Here is a 15268-nt window from a genome sequence, read left to right on the forward strand (position 1 = left end):
ACAATGATTGGTTCCGCTCCGTCCGTGGTGTCACTTTCCTCATTCTCATTGCACGTGTGTTTCAGATAGCCTAATACATATGTGCATTACATATTATCTTCGATTCTCTATCATCACTACAGAATAACATTACAAATATTTTAGGAAATATTTGATAATTTTTCTGCAATAGTTCGTTTTTAGATACTAGAGAAATGGCGTTTATTGGAGATGTTGTAAGTATAATTAACGTGTGCTCATTTCAAGCGTTTTTTTCGTACAAACATGATCCTTAACCTACTCCGTCCTTTCTCTTGTAAATAATACCTAACACATTTAATACTTTAGTTCCGTTTTTCACGATAGAATTCATAATTATTAAATAATTTAATTTCAAGACTGCAGATCAACTGATAGCTAGTTCTAGTGTGCTGTCTAGACCCGCGGAGGAATTTGGCAATGATGTAAGTTGTTTTTAAATGGTATTAGATGATTAAAATTATTATTATAAGTAAATTATATATACATGTTCTTTTAGCCTTCTGTGGAAACTATGTGGGCAATAAAAGCAATGGAGCATGCTGAGGTTTATTTTAATGTAAATACATTTATATTTTTCAATGAGGCAAATTATAAGATGTTAATGTTGTATTTTATTCTATTTTAGATTTTATGTTCAGTTGATCCTAAGCTTCTAAAACTTACTCCCCATGACGACCAAATATATAAAACCTTTCGAGATACTTATCCCAATCTGAAAGTAGACAAATTAGATGAGGATGAATTAAAGTCAGAAGATGCAAAAACTGGATGGAGACCATTTTGTGAACAGTTCAAAGGGCTTGTGGATGATTACAGTTTTGGTACATTGCTGAGGGCAGATTGTGAAGGTGATTACTCAGAAGCAAATAGTATACTCACAACTAGAATACAATTCTATGCTATTGAACTTGCCAGAAACAGAGAAGGACACAATGATGGTATCAGGAAAAAATACAAGCCTAAACAAATTACAGAGAAGTCATAGGTTTTAATAATTACGATACTCCTATATTATATGTTAAAAAATAAATACTTGAATAGTCTGTAATTTTTCACCTACAGTTTTGTACAATTTGCAACCATGAAGTTATATGTTCTAATAGAGTGTTATTTATACTGAACGAAAACGAATAAACAAGTTTAAAAAAGGGTATGTTGTTGTTACAAACTTAATCTTTTATTTTCGTATTCGTAAACTGATTAGTGGATTCGACGCTCGCGCTTTGTATTTTAACTGTGTGGCGGTAGATCTTGATGCAGCAGCTTCTCTGTTAAATCTTTTTCTTTTACCGACGCCCATTAATCTTTTTAAAGTAGGTGGAACTATGTAATCGGGTACATCCTTCAAATGCTGCTGTATTCTTACAGTGTGTAATGCTTTATCTTGTCTCAAAGACTGTAAATCTCTTGGGTTATCCTCAAAATAGCTTTTCAATTTCTGACAGTTCAGAACTTCTTGTTTTATTTCTTTTAAACGAGCCTCACGTACAGCTATTCTTGTTACCGCTTTCCAAGCATCTTTTGCTCGATATCTAAAAAGATATAAGTACCAACATGAATTTATGATTTATTTCGAATTTTTATCTTATTTTATATTATTATTTTCTTTACTAATTTCACAGTAACTGAACTAAAATTAGTTTCAAGTTTCACCGCTATTAAATGTAGAGAGTGTGATAATTTTATGTACCTGAAACCTTCTACTTCCTCTAGCTTGAACACATATGTTTTGAATAATGAATCACGATTGTAACAATGTTTTAATTCTTCCTCAAGTTGTTCAAGACGTGGCCTTTCTGTTATCGACACAAAACTCAAAGCAGTTCCATGATTATTTCCGCGTGCAGTTCGGCCAGCTCTATGAATGTAAGAGTTTATATCCAAGGGAAAGTCAAAATTAATTACGTTAGAGACAAACTGAAAATCTATGCCGCGTGCTACGCCAGATTCTTTGTCCTTTTTTCGTTTACTCTTTTTAACTTTCACTACGTGAGGCTACAACAAATAAAAATTACACATTTGCAATTGGTATGCAATATTATACAATTGAATGATTTAAAATTTACTTCTTCCAATGATTTTTCATCCGATGCGATTATGATATCGTATGTTCCAGAATTAAATTGAGTAACAGCTCTACATCGTGAAACTGCAGGCAATTCAGAATTTAAGACACAGGTAGGTATACCAAACTGTTCCAAAAATAATTTTAATTTATAACAACGATCCACTGTATTCACAAAGATAATAGTTTTCCCCCTGTAAAAAAAAGTTTTATGAATTAAATTTGAAATATAATTATTTTAAGCACATTATTTACCGAATTAACTTTAGCTTCAACAGAGCATATAAAATAGCAGATTTATCATTTTCCTCTGCAGCAAGACTATAATGTGATAATTGAGATAATGGAGCTAATGGAGGCTCCTCTAGTTTTAGAGTAGCTGGATTATGAAGAACCAATTTTTTTAAAGTGATAACATCTTCTGACAAAGTTGCAGAAGCTAATGCTGCTTGATACACAGTAGGCAAATAATTCAATAAACTTTTTATTTCATCCTCATATCCAAAAGAAAATATCTGAAATATTAAGACTGTGTTATTATTCTTCAATTCCTTGCAGGTGCTCAAATCACCTACCAAGTCAGCTTCGTCAATTACTAATGTTTCCAAAGTACGCTTCAATTTCATGTTATCTGCTTTTAAGTGTTGTAATATTCTGCTTGGAGTACCAATAACAATATCAGGTTTCTCTGTTAGCAACATTTTCTGAGCACTCAGATCTACTTGTGGACTAACATCAACTACTGTTACTTCTCTACTACATTTTATAGTTAAATTGATCACTACATCGTGTATCTGTTTACACAGTTCCTTGCTAGGTGCTATGATAAGACCTTTAATTTCTTGCTTTTTCTGCGAGCGCTTGTTCATTAAAATTTTCTGGATGAGTGGTATAGTAAATGCAGCTGTTTTTCCAGATCCTGTACGCGCTCTGATCAAAATATCCTTTCCATCTAACATTAACGGTATTGCTTTTTCTTGTATCAATGTAGGCTGCAACCAACCTAGTTTTGCGACAGCCTAAAACGAATATATCCATTATAAAGTGTAATAAAATATCATTCTTTCTAAAATAACCTCTAAATTTAAAAATACAGATCAGTACCTTCAGTATTCTATCGTCCAGTTCTAACTCGTGGAAGTTCAGCGGTTTCGTTTCATTTTCTTCGTCCACTTCCATCTCGTTTGATATCATGTTGATTGTAAAGATAATTACCACCTGTTAATTTGTTACTCAGAAGCACGTTGTTTACTTACTTCTGTTCATTACATGAATAGTAATCTCTCAATTCAAGAACAATATCCGGAGGGGGGCAACGAGATTCTTGAATTGAGAGAATGCAACGAATTGTTGTGTTCTGATTGGCTGACGATTCATAGCTGAACAGTGCTGCCCTCATAGTCAATGATAAAGAGAGTAAATAGCGAGTGAGCAAGACAGCATGATATTAGCCAACTCCATGCGACACGAGTCACACCGACGCTAATGTAGTTTATCGCACTTTACCGTGTTTGCGGTCTCACTTTGATCGAGAAAATAAAAGGAATACGTGTGTGGAAAATGTTATGAAATTCGTCGAAATAGGAGCTACAGAAATATAATGACAATACATGAGAGGTTATGAAACTATTATGCACCTTTATCACGCAAAAAAGATTGATTTAGTATTGAAAATATCGAGTACAGATGATTCTTGCCACTTTCCCTATATGATCCAATGTATAATTCGGCAAGAATCATCTGCTGCTGAAAATATTAAAATAGCGCCATTAGACGTAGTGGCAAAACGGTGAAACTGTTAGCCGAATAACCTACAGTCGATTTTGACTGTAGGTTATAAACAAACGCTGTACAAACGCCGAAACAAGCTTCACTTTTGCTACACAAGAGGCGTCACAATCGCTCACATATGCACAATAATTGCAAATAATAAATAATAATTATATATATCATATATCATAAATATATAATATATCATTTATATATCATAAATAATAATTATATATATCATATATCATTTATATATCATAAATAATAATTTTATATATCATATATCATAAATATATAATATATCATTTATATATTATAAATAATTTTATATATCATATATCATAAATATATAATATATCATTTATATATCATAAATAATAATTTAAAAATATTAATCGTGGCAAAATTAAGCTACCAAAAAGTAAATCGAGGACCCAGAATTGTCCAGGAGAATCTACTGCATCGTAGACAAATCGACGTACAGCATCAATACTATCACTTTTAATCTAATAACATTAATTTTGAGACTTTAGTTGTTCACCCAAATTAGGCTTTTTTCAGGAAGATGAAATGGGATAATCCTTCAAAAAAAAACTTTAATACGTGCATGAAATATATCTTTGCGATACTAGATTACATATTTAAATCTGGGGAAGGAAAAGTGTAACAGAATGCAAGGATTTTGTGAGGACCAACGAAGCTGGATAAAACAGTTTACAGCCTATGTTATAAAGAATCAAACTTTTATTTCGACAATAATTTTTCGCTGACGCAATTGGAAATTCAAACGAATCCGGATAAACTGGCGAATCATTCGTTACTTTACTCATCATAAAATTTCATAAATCTTTTATCATATTATATATATATATTATTAATATATATATATATATATATATATATATATTATTATATCATAATTTATATATATTATTATATAATATATATTATATATTATATATATATATATTATATTATATCATAATATATATATATTATTAATCAATCAATTCACTAGAACGAAACGATCCGGTGACAACAAGTAACACGCTCTTCGCGTTCAAAAGTCAAACAGTGAATACTACGTATTACAATTACAAAATCGGCCGACTGAGAAAATCTGGATAACTTACCTTTCGATTCAACAAAATATATTTAATTCGGTCGAAAACAACGGAGTACAATTTTTGTGTACAATACTACGGAAAGTGTCAACGAATCAACGCAAAAGGAAACATTCTTAATTATCCGTTCGATAAATTTGAAACGTTTTATGTTAATGTCCGTAAAATCGATAGTTTCGTACAACATTCAATATCGCTTTCCGATAAAAGTAACGTCAGTTTTCCCTTAATAATAATAGTCGATTCACCGCCTCGCTATGGATTATTCAACACTCGAATATTAACCTGAACAAGTATTCATTTCATATTTGCTTGAGAACGACGGCGCGGTCCCCGGCATATATGTTATATTCCACTAGATTATTATAATATACGTCTCTCTACTGTTTTTTTCCCCCTTCTTTTCGTTTTCTGTCCTATGTCACTCCGGCGCCCGATCGCCGGTCACGGTGTCTAAATTGATGCCGCATAAGATACAAATAATCTCAATTCTCAAGGGCCAAGTCGCGACTGGACACCCTCTATGGCGTTTAATTAGTAATATTCATTCTCTAGATCCTTCCGTCTTACGTGCTACTGTTTCGAAAGTTCCGTATAAACCCTGCTAAAATTCACCTGGCCGATCGTGGGCCGAGTCGCGGACGATTCGTCCTCGGCCGACTCGCGTCGTGCGTTTACAAATTCGTGCACGCTTGTTCGCCAAAAATCTACGTAGGATGTGCCCCGGACACGTTGCCTGCCCGCCGAGAGACAGACCGTATCGCCGAGTTCCGTAACAAAATTTGCGGGAAACGTACGGGTCGTGTGCGTTCGCGAAACCGAAACACCGGTTCGCCTAAGCGTCCGCGTGAAATTGTGCTAAAACGTTAAAAGACACACACACACACACACAGAGCCACACATGCGTTCTCGCACCTTCGAGATCCCGACACGCAAACCGTCGTCGACGAACACGTCTTCCCTCCCATAAAAAATGTTCTTAATCTACTTAAAGATTACGCTAACTCCTCGTCGCAGTCAGGCCTATCTTCGCCGCGAGCCACAGCGAAATCCAATATGGTCATTGTAACGATTCCCCGAATCAGTCTGAATCGACTCGGTGCATCTTGTCGATTCGGGAAATGGACGACCGTGACCACCTGCGATCGATTTCCCGTTCTCGTTACGCTAATTCCGACTCGGCCGTGTTCTCGGAACCGTTCGCGTTTTTCGTAAGGAAACGCCGGCCGAATCGGTGGACAGCGAATCATCGCAGAAATCCCCGGCCTCCGACACGGATTTCGCGGGGATTCGAACGGGAAATAATTTGTCGTTCGTTGACACGAAGGTTTCGCGTGGTAAGCGCAGAAAGATCCGCAGTGTAACGATTGCATTCGGGGAAAGATCGATAGCCGGAATCGTTGTGAGAGAGAGGAATTGGAACGAACCCCGTCGTCGGACGATCATGCGACGTTTAAAATTGGATGCTCGATAACAACGATAACAACAACCCCCGTTAATTTTCGCGCGACGAAAGGGATGATCGACTTGGTGCTAGGACTGCGTTTTGCGTCGGATTTCACCAAGCGAAGGTACAAAGTGGTTGTTGTTGCTTTTAGAAAATTAATGATTCGAACGAACGGTAGAGAAATTGTTAAAAATACGTCTGGTAGAGACATTCTCTGTTTCACGACGCGTACAGTTCATCGGTGTGACGTATTCTCCTAATTCATGCGCGGGACACTCAATTGTTCGTCACACATTGACCGTCCGAAATTGTTCCGCGAGATCATCGCGACACGGTTGATCGTTAAACGCGGTCGACGCGTGTCAAGAAAGCATTCTTCGTTCCGCCGAACATCGTTAAAAATGCTCCGCGGCAGCGCGAGTCGCGTTAATTAATCTTTTCGTCGCGCGGATCATTGTAATAGAGTAGTCGAAGCGTCGATTCACGAGCTTATGGTCGGAGTAAATCGTATTTAATCCACGAAGATTGCGAACGCGTGAAATTCCGACGTTCTTGGTCGCGGTTGCCGGGGGGAAGAACGAAAAAAAGGCGAGCGAGCCGCGAAAACGAGAAGTTGAAACGGTCGCAACGCGGAGAGACAATTTTATCCAGCTGTTCCGTAACGAATCGAAAACGCCGGGCCGTTCGCCGGTTGGTGTAATTATTGCAAGAATTGTACGCAGCACTCGGCTGCGTCTTCGTGAGCCGGCCTCGTTAAAAAACAAACACGCTTATTTGTATTTCACTGAATTGACTGATAACACGCGGCCATGATTTTCCCCTAATTACTCGACGGGGAATCCAGATGTATAGAGAGAATCGTCGTCGTATATACCCTCCGATCCGATTGACAATAAAGATAAATTCGTCATCGATCGAACGTAGGCCTGTGGGCCGCCTGCACGGTGATTATTATTGCGTCGCGCACTTATCCGAATGAGATAGGCTCGGTTGGCAAACCGTGTCAGGCGCGTCTCGCGAATCGTACAAACTCACGCCAAACAAACTTAACAAATCACCCGATCGCGGATATTTATGCAAATGCGGCGAGCCGGTTAAAGCATATGTATAATCGAGCCTTCAACAATACCGGGTCACGGACAGCTCTTGGACGCTGCGATGGCACAAAATCCGCCGTCGACGAAATTATCTTTCGTTCGTCGACGGGCGAACGTAAACGAACGATGCCGTACACGCTTCGCACACGATGCTCGGGACACCGCGAAGCAACGAATCTACGCGCGTTACTCATTAATCGTCGCGAAACGAAGAACCGTCGGCTATCGAGGCGACAAAGATGGATTCCGCGCGTTCCATTCGTTCCGAGCGTGCGAATTTTCCAATGATTTTCATCGATTACGAATTCGTCCGAATACGTGGAAACGTCGCGCGCAAGAATATTTACATACCGCGGCAGTATATAAACTCGATTTCACGAAGAATCGTCGGATCGATGAACGGAAATCGATGAACGGTCGCAAACGTGACTCCGCGCCGCCCGAACGGCGGCCATTTTGGTACCCGCCGGTTGAACAACCGGATCTACGATGCGTGTGCAGAAAAAGCGGCAACCAGTGTACGAATCGATACGTGATGTTGCTTACACAAATAGTAGAGATTCAATGAATGAAATTCGTCAAACGATAAAATATCGTCGCTAATTTTGCGCTTCGATGAATAAGCCTCGTTGAGACCTTTCCACGCGAGAGGCAAGGTTACCCTCTTCCGTATTGACTATGCTCACAGTGATCCACCGTCCGCGCGCACCACGCCGAACAAAAATCGTCTGGAACATATCCCATGATCGACGCTCTTCTGCCACGGTATTCTCCGGACGCGAGCGAACTCGCGAGACTTGTCCGCCCGAACAATACAAAGAGATATATCGCTTGCAAACTCTCGATGCGTCCGCCTCTCACCGATCTAACACAACGACGGTATTTAAGCGCATCGATAAATAATACCGCCACGTTCGTCGAATCGTTCCACGCTAAATCGATCGCGTTCGAACGAAATTCTACAAGGATTCGGGCGGAGTTCGTCGGTTGATTCTTCGGCGATTCGGAGCTTACATTTGCTACAGATCCGTGCGAGCTCCGTTTCTCCCTCAAAGAACGGGCAAAGATTCGGCGAAACCGGTCTCCTGATTTCCCGCACGCTTCCGTTTACAGGCAATTTCGAGCTGGAACCGTGAAGCGCGGATCGTCGGAGACTCTGAGATCGAGATCGCGCGGCGTGGCTGGTTTCCAAAGAGCACGGCGGATTATTTATCGGTACAGCCGTGGATTATGGTCGCGCTATGTACACGCGAACCTGTTCGACAAAGGGCCGACCCGCGCGCGTGTCCCACATGGCAGCAGACGGATTTCTTGCTCTCGAGACTGGCAGGCTCGAGGAATCGATTCGACGGACCTGTATCGCGCGATGCTCGTCGAGGAGCGTTCGAGTGTCCTCTTGGGGCGGACACGTTCCTCAGAAACTGGTCGCGCCGACAAAGCACGAGCCCCCTTTGTTCTGAACGCGAGAAACCATCGTCAGCCCGGCCGCAGACCGGAACCGTCGGGCTTGTTACTCGTTCGACATCAGCTGCACGCTGTCGTCCGCCGATCGGTGCAGTCGACGCACGTCGGACAGCGAGCGGATCGGCGTCGGGTGCAGCAGCGAGAACGTGTGCGAGTGCCGATCTGAAAAAATTACAATAAGGACGGGACGTCCTCGTCAGCGGCATTGTGTCTACCCGCGGGGGACAATGCTGCCCCTCGAATCCACGGCTCCTCGCAAAACCCCATGGGAGCAACTCGGATTCTTTCCTCCTACGATCGTGACTCCGCGAGGGAAACTTATTTTTTTGAAGCGGAGGACTCCGAAGCAGTCGATCTTTTGTCGTTCGTCGCTTTCTACGATGCTCCAGGAATATGTAAATAAAAGGACATTCTTTAATTCGAGAAATTACCGAAGCTGTTGGCCTTCGTGCGGCAGGCGCCGCGTGGGCGCTTTTCGTCGCGTACAACTGGAATTTTAAGTAACAATTTTCTTTTACAGTGGCTCGCAGAAGTGTTTTAAAACGTGATTATTTTTTGAAAACTGAACTAAATGATTTGATTTTTTTCTAGACGACAGGAGGACTGGTCTACTAAATGTTGGCTGAAAAGCTTTTTCTTAATTTTGCCATTACTTGAAATGAAAAGAAAAAATGAAAAACCCTCGTGTTTTAACTTTTTTATCTGAGCCTACAATGTTCATTTGAAAAATGCCTTTTGCAGATCTCGGTAATCTATGCGTGTTGAAAATTTGATCGAAAACGGTTAATCCAGAATAGAGCTACAGGCGTTGAAGGATTTGAAAAACTGCGGATTTCTTACAGTTTCTGGGGTCAAAGTCGTGATAAAACTGCGATTTTTGAGATCTTTAATTTGTTGCAACTCGTAACAACGTGAACCGATTTCGATACAATTTTCAACATGCACGTAAATTACCGAGATCTACGAAAAACGTTTTTTAAATCTTCGTTGCAAGCTCAGATAAAGATGTTTAAAAAAAAAAAATTTTATTTCTTTTTGTCGTTTCAAGTAATAACGAAATTAAAGAAAAAAGCATTTCGGTCATCGTCTAGTAGACTAGTCCCCCCATCTAAAAAAACATTCAAATCATTTAGTTCAGTCTTAAAATAGTTATTGCGTTTACAAAGGTGTACGAACGCTTTTGCGGGCCACTGTACACATTTTGATTGGAAACAAGAAATTAAATGGAGCCCGTCGAAGTGAAGCTGACCGTCCGATCATCGTCAGCCGCTTCTACTTATTGTAGCATGAGTGTGCGTTACGCGAATTCTTATTTTAGCAGTTTCTTTATCTTTACAATGGATTATTATCTTATTCAATCATCTTTATCGGCAGATTGTGGACCTTGGCTTCCAATGGACATCGTTGAAAAAATTATTAAGAAAATTATTAAACTATTATTGGATCAATTTCGTAAATCGTGATACCGGTGTAACGAGAAACGAACGAACTGTCGTCGAACGTTGTAACTGTAAGAAAGAAGCTGAACGTGCGTGCGCGAGAAGGCAATGCTTTTGTCGAGACACCCTGTAGACACACAATACCAGTGCACATGGCATCATTATCTGGGTGGTCGATAAAGTGCCTCCATTTTTTTTTTCAGAAATCAATTGTTTCGCAAGATAAGGGATACACGTATAGTTATTGATTCTCCGTTTAGCGGCGTGAAATAGTAGTATCGCGTGTTGCACCGTTTCGCAGAGGCGCACAGGCTGCGTCTACTGGAGCAGTTCCATTGTTGCGAAGGACATTCGCGGCGAGATAGGCGCTTTTAATCGAACGCTGGAAAGACCGAACTTAAGCGATAAACGTTCCATAAATTCTCCCGATTCGTTTCAAGCGTCGACGCGTCGAATCATTCTCACGGGCACGATGAATTGTCGCACGTTCGATCACGTCATCGCGTACTTTCTCGGTGAACGAACAGGCCAGGATCGGCGTTGATTTGTCCGATCGGTCGCGATTCACGGGGAGGCCGAACGGAACGGGGATCTTTAGATCTGAAATGTTAAGCAGGCCCAGCGACAAGTGAATATTTCAATTCCCCGTAGGCGCGGAGCCGAAAGCGGCGTGTTTTATCAAGAGTAATCCCCCATTAGCGAATATTTCAACGGCCGCGACGTATCAAGTATGTACGAGCTAATTTCGCTCTCGAAACACCACTTAATTTTCCCGGCTGTTGAAACGCGGCGGCACAACTTACCGTGCCACGTGATGAGAGAAAAAAAAGAAAAAGAAGGAAAGCAGGATATTTCATGTGCACGTGAGCCCCGTGAGAACGATATAAAATGTCGCGCAATGCGACATGCCGACGTCGATTAAATCTCTCGCGCCGGTGATCAACCTCGGAGACAAATTGAAAGAAAATTCGCGGACACAGCCGCGAGCGTTTTTCTTTTTTTTTTATTCAAACAATCGATTAGAACGTGTCTCGGATTCTGCGCGAAACTACGATTTCTCTTTCTAGTCCTGGTTTTATTCGAAACGGACAAGAGGAAAGAAGTATCCTGTGTGGCGTATTTTTTAATCAATTAACTGGGCTAGATGATTCGTTGCCACGAACATATGCGTGACCAATTAAAATCAAATAGGAATGATTTAGTAGTAATTTGTACTGGCGCGATGATTTATTCAAGTCTCCAAGAACTTCGCGTAATCGTCGTAACAACGAAATTTGTTTATGTTGTTGTTATTGAGAAACAACGAATATACTTTACTGGAGTAGATGACGAATTATGGTTCAAAAATTTTTAAATAAAAAATGTTAACGGTACAGTTAACAACTTTAATTATAATAATATTTTCAGCTGTAGTTCCACTGTACTCTTGATTAAACAATGTCTACACGTATTAACAAATAAAATATGCGGTCTTAGGCGAAACGAAACGACGATGACCGAACAATGCACGATTGCATCGTTGCATCAAATGGAACACTACAAAAAAGCAAAGATCACTAATTAGCTGAGAAAATAATTAGATCGGTCTCCATCGAGGAAACTAATTACAGTAAATTCTCCCTGATTGGCGCTCAGCTTGGAGGCAAAAATGGACAATTTAGGAAGAGGAGGAACGACTAGCTCGTTTTTATAGTTGTTGACAATCGTTAACTATAAAAATGAGCCATAATAATCGTATCTCCTCTTCCAAAATTTTTGGGAAAGGAAAGTCTCCGCCATTTCTGTTTCCAAACTGAGCGTCAATTAGGGAGAATTTATTGCGACACGTCCATTGAAACATTGCGATATGAAACTGAAGAATACAGTAAACAGATTATTATAAATTAGCTCGTAAAATACTTCAATTAATCTTCGGACGAGCCAAACCCCGATTAACACGATTGCGAACGTATTTAGGTATCCGAGGCGGTGAAAATGGCGGACACCGGAGGATCAACGAACGACCCGGCACGACGCGCCGAGTCGCGCTACGATCATATTTCGAAAACGATGGAATTTTATCGATTTAATCAGCGAACAGTAGACCGGCTAGCCAGTCGATCGAATGTTACAAAAGCGGCGGATAAAGTCAAGGCACGCCCATCGTCAGCGGCCGGCCCATTAATTTATGCGGAGTTAAAAATACGGGGGCAAATCGATCGTTCGCGTCTATAAGCACGGCATCAAGGTCGGCAATAAGTGTCCCGAACGAATATATGAATTCGCTAATGTCCCGAAGTGTGTCTGTGTCACGAGTCGATTTCCATGCTCCCTTTCGACGGCCGGGTTCCCGCGGATTTTCGCGGTCGAGTGTTCGAAAGCCGCGCGCGCCGCTCTCTATTCAACCGGGCCGGCCGATTTCTATGGAAATGGGGCTCACGATTAAGCCTATTTGCGCGATCGTTCGCTACACGCGGATCCACGGTCCTCCGAACAATGCACGCGATTATTTGTATGCAATTCGAGTCGGCGATCGCGTTGTCCCCGCGGCCCTGCATACGCGAAATGTTCCGCGACTCGTTACGCGGCCTGAAGAACGGCCATCGATGCTGGGATGCTTCGAATTTCGATAGACTTCATCAAGGCGGCCAGAATCTTTCGATTCGGCTTTCTCCGAAATTTTAACCCGTTGCGCTCGAAGTCGTTTTAACTGTAAGTCTAAAATCATTTTTTTCTGACTCGTAGTATTTCCATTTTCATACGACAAAGTGCATTTTATGCACGCGAAACCGAGTCTTGTGATTTATGTAACAGCTGCACAGTTTTAATAATGTTTGAAATCTAAACTTCGATGATGTAAAAATGATTTTAGAACGTGATGTAACAATTTTGAGCGGTGCCTCAGAGTCGTCACTCGAGTGCAAAGGGTTGAGTGTCTAAAATGTAAGAATTTTTTAAAGACGTTTTGTATCAGCATTTTTTGGAACAATAGATCTTTATGTTAAGATGTTCGATTTCGGTAAAATTTGGAGGAAACGTTGCAGATTCTATAACGTGGTATCTCGATTATCGAATGTCGGAATCTCGATTATTGAGTTTTTTACGATTTCTTAAAGTTCAGTTTCTAATAAAGACAGCTTTCTCGAGTTCAAACTACTGGCATTTCTCTAATAATTAAACGCTCGCATGTGTCTGCAACAATTGAAAATTCACGTAGCTCGATATCTGCGGAATTGTTCATTTTCCGGTGATAATAATTCTCGCATAAGATCGCAGTTAAAAATTGATAATTTTTAATTGATAATTTATAAAACTAATACGAAATAGCGAGAAATGCACTAATTTGTACGACGAATTAAATATAACACGCGAGACGATAATTTATAAATAAAGAAGTTTCTTTTTCAACGAATTAGAGACGTTGTGTAACAGTATTTTCGGAATAGTAAATCTGTATGTTTAGATGTTAGATTTTGATAAAATTTGGAGAAAATGTTGTAGATTCCACAATATGGCAGATTTCATGGGTATTTCGATTATTGAGTTTGTTACGATTTTTTAAAGTTGAGTTTCTAATAAATACAGCTTTTTCTCGAGTTCAAACTACAGGCACTTATCTAATAATTAAACGCTCGCATGTTTCTGCAGTAATTAAAAATTCACGTAGCTCGATATCTGCGGCATTGTTCATTTTTCGATGATAATAATTATCGCAAAAGATTACAGCTACAAATTGATTTCATCGTTTATAAAACTAATATACGAAACAGCGAGAAATGCACTAATTAGAGTACGACGAATTAAATATAACACGCGGGACGATAATTCATAAATAAAGAACAGTTTCTTTTTCAACGAATTTCAGACAGTAGCGAGATCGAAGTTGGCCGTCTGACCATTACTTACCGTTTCTACTTGCTGTGAGCGCGCGAACGCGCGATTACGTGGATTCTCAAAGCCGATTTGACCGTAAACTCTCTGTAGAAACATTTCGTTCCAGTTTTTCGATTCGTCAACAAATGTATCGTCGGATAGTAAACACCGATTAACTTATCAATTAACTTATTAATTCCGACATGCGATATGGTATACGTGACGTGTGCACAATGGAAACGAGACGTAAATTAGGGTAGAATTAAAGGAAGAAAATGGAGAACCGAAAATGAAATTGAAGAATTGTTGGAAATTGAAGAAGAAGCAACGATCGAGACGATTCCGGAGGTCAAGTCTCGAGAACTGTGCAGTTTTAGTCTGCAACAAAGGAACTGCCGAGAAACAGTGGAAAGAAAGAGTTCTTTTCTACGCTGGATGAGAAACAATATGTTAATGAACAATTTTATTAAATAATTGTTAACATTTCATTAACACTATAATGTGTCGAAATAGTTAAACCTTATTATGTACCCTCATACACGTCTCCAAAAACAACCGTTGGAAACCATCACTTGAATGAAAAATTCATTTCAGATTGAGTAAATTCTATTCGCCTATGGCCTACAACTATTAGTACAAATATATCGTGATATTCGTTTATAAATGCGATTAAGAATGAGAATCTTCGTTTTGCATTCGTGGTGATCATGCTACAGTCTTCATCGACCTAATCGTGCTGTTACTTCGATCGAAACGAAACTTCGGAAAGCTATCAAAATATCACCGTCTAATTCTATAAACTGCAGATTAATTATGTAAATTCGTTAAATGTACAATGAGTAAATATAAAAAAAGAAAATAGTCACGTATTTAAATAATCGTACAATCGTAAACATTAGAATTACGTGGCCAGAAACAGGAAATAAATAGTCGCTTACCGAGTACGTCTAATAGTACTTTTGCATTGTTCACGCATGTTATCGAAACAA

General features: G+C 39.8%; 3 protein-coding genes and 1 long non-coding RNA gene across 11 annotated transcripts in view; 2 read left to right on the forward strand and 2 right to left on the reverse strand.

Moving 5' to 3' along the window:
- Positions 1 to 29: 29 nt before the first annotated feature.
- Positions 30 to 1174, forward strand: LOC117219709 (protein PBDC1). 2 transcript variants are annotated; one of them, XM_033469056.2, is made up of 5 exons: positions 30 to 215; positions 378 to 443; positions 518 to 577; positions 647 to 869; positions 937 to 1174. In XM_033469056.2, exons 1-5 carry the CDS (start codon positions 195 to 197, stop codon positions 1011 to 1013), a joined length of 447 nt encoding a protein of 148 aa, XP_033324947.1. In that variant the 5' UTR covers positions 30 to 194; the 3' UTR covers positions 1014 to 1174. The 2 variants fall into 2 exon arrangements, with proteins under 2 accessions (XP_033324947.1, XP_033324944.1); XM_033469053.2 differs by having other exon boundaries at positions 37 to 215; positions 647 to 1174.
- Hlc (putative ATP-dependent RNA helicase DDX56) lies at positions 990 to 3708 on the reverse strand. Its single transcript, XM_033469048.2, has 6 exons — positions 3191 to 3708; positions 2662 to 3105; positions 2342 to 2601; positions 2088 to 2280; positions 1712 to 2016; positions 990 to 1553 (listed from the first exon to the last, which is right to left on the reverse strand). The coding sequence occupies exons 1-6, from the start codon at positions 3278 to 3280 to the stop codon at positions 1199 to 1201; spliced, it is 1647 nt and encodes a 548-aa protein (XP_033324939.2). The 5' UTR covers positions 3281 to 3708; the 3' UTR covers positions 990 to 1198.
- Positions 3709 to 4582: 874 nt separating this feature from the next.
- Positions 4583 to 15268, reverse strand: part of LOC117219579 (uncharacterized) — a 32339-nt gene continuing 21653 nt past the window's right edge. For 5 of the 7 annotated variants that reach the window (XM_033468811.2, XM_033468812.2, XM_076526427.1 and 2 more), the window contains one exon: positions 4583 to 9150. In XM_033468811.2, coding sequence (XP_033324702.2) covers positions 9035 to 9150 — 116 coding nt within the window. In that variant the 3' untranslated portion in view covers positions 4583 to 9034. Of the gene's footprint in view, positions 9151 to 11736; positions 11964 to 14074; positions 14385 to 15268 lie in introns of those variants that run through there. The other 2 variants (XM_076526425.1, XM_076526426.1) reach the window with 2 other exon arrangements.
- LOC143260563 (uncharacterized) lies at positions 9647 to 13818 on the forward strand. Its single transcript, XR_013034836.1, has 2 exons — positions 9647 to 10280; positions 10363 to 13818. It is a non-coding gene; the product is annotated as an uncharacterized LOC143260563 (long non-coding RNA).

Source organism: Megalopta genalis, chromosome 15, assembly GCF_051020955.1.
Source record: "Megalopta genalis isolate 19385.01 chromosome 15, iyMegGena1_principal, whole genome shotgun sequence".
Taxonomy (NCBI): domain Eukaryota; kingdom Metazoa; phylum Arthropoda; class Insecta; order Hymenoptera; family Halictidae; genus Megalopta; species Megalopta genalis.

Excerpts from the sequence above, each read along its gene's own strand:
- LOC117219709 (XM_033469053.2), top strand. The coding sequence starts at position 195 with ATGGCGTTTATTGGAGATGTT. Across the intron at positions 444-517 it reads CGGAGGAATTTGGCAATGAT|CCTTCTGTGGAAACTATGTG; the intron begins GTAAGTTGTTTT and ends ATGTTCTTTTAG. Across the intron at positions 578-646 it reads ATGCTGAGGTTTATTTTAAT|ATTTTATGTTCAGTTGATCC; the intron begins GTAAATACATTT and ends ATTCTATTTTAG.
- Hlc (XM_033469048.2), bottom strand. The coding sequence starts at position 3,280 with ATGATATCAAACGAGATGGAAGTGGACGAAGAAAATGAAACGAAACCG. Across the intron at positions 3,106-3,190 it reads TGGACGATAGAATACTGAAG|GCTGTCGCAAAACTAGGTTG; the intron begins GTACTGATCTGT and ends TATTCGTTTTAG. Across the intron at positions 2,281-2,341 it reads TTGAAGCTAAAGTTAATTCG|GGGGAAAACTATTATCTTTG; the intron begins GTAAATAATGTG and ends TTTTTTTTACAG.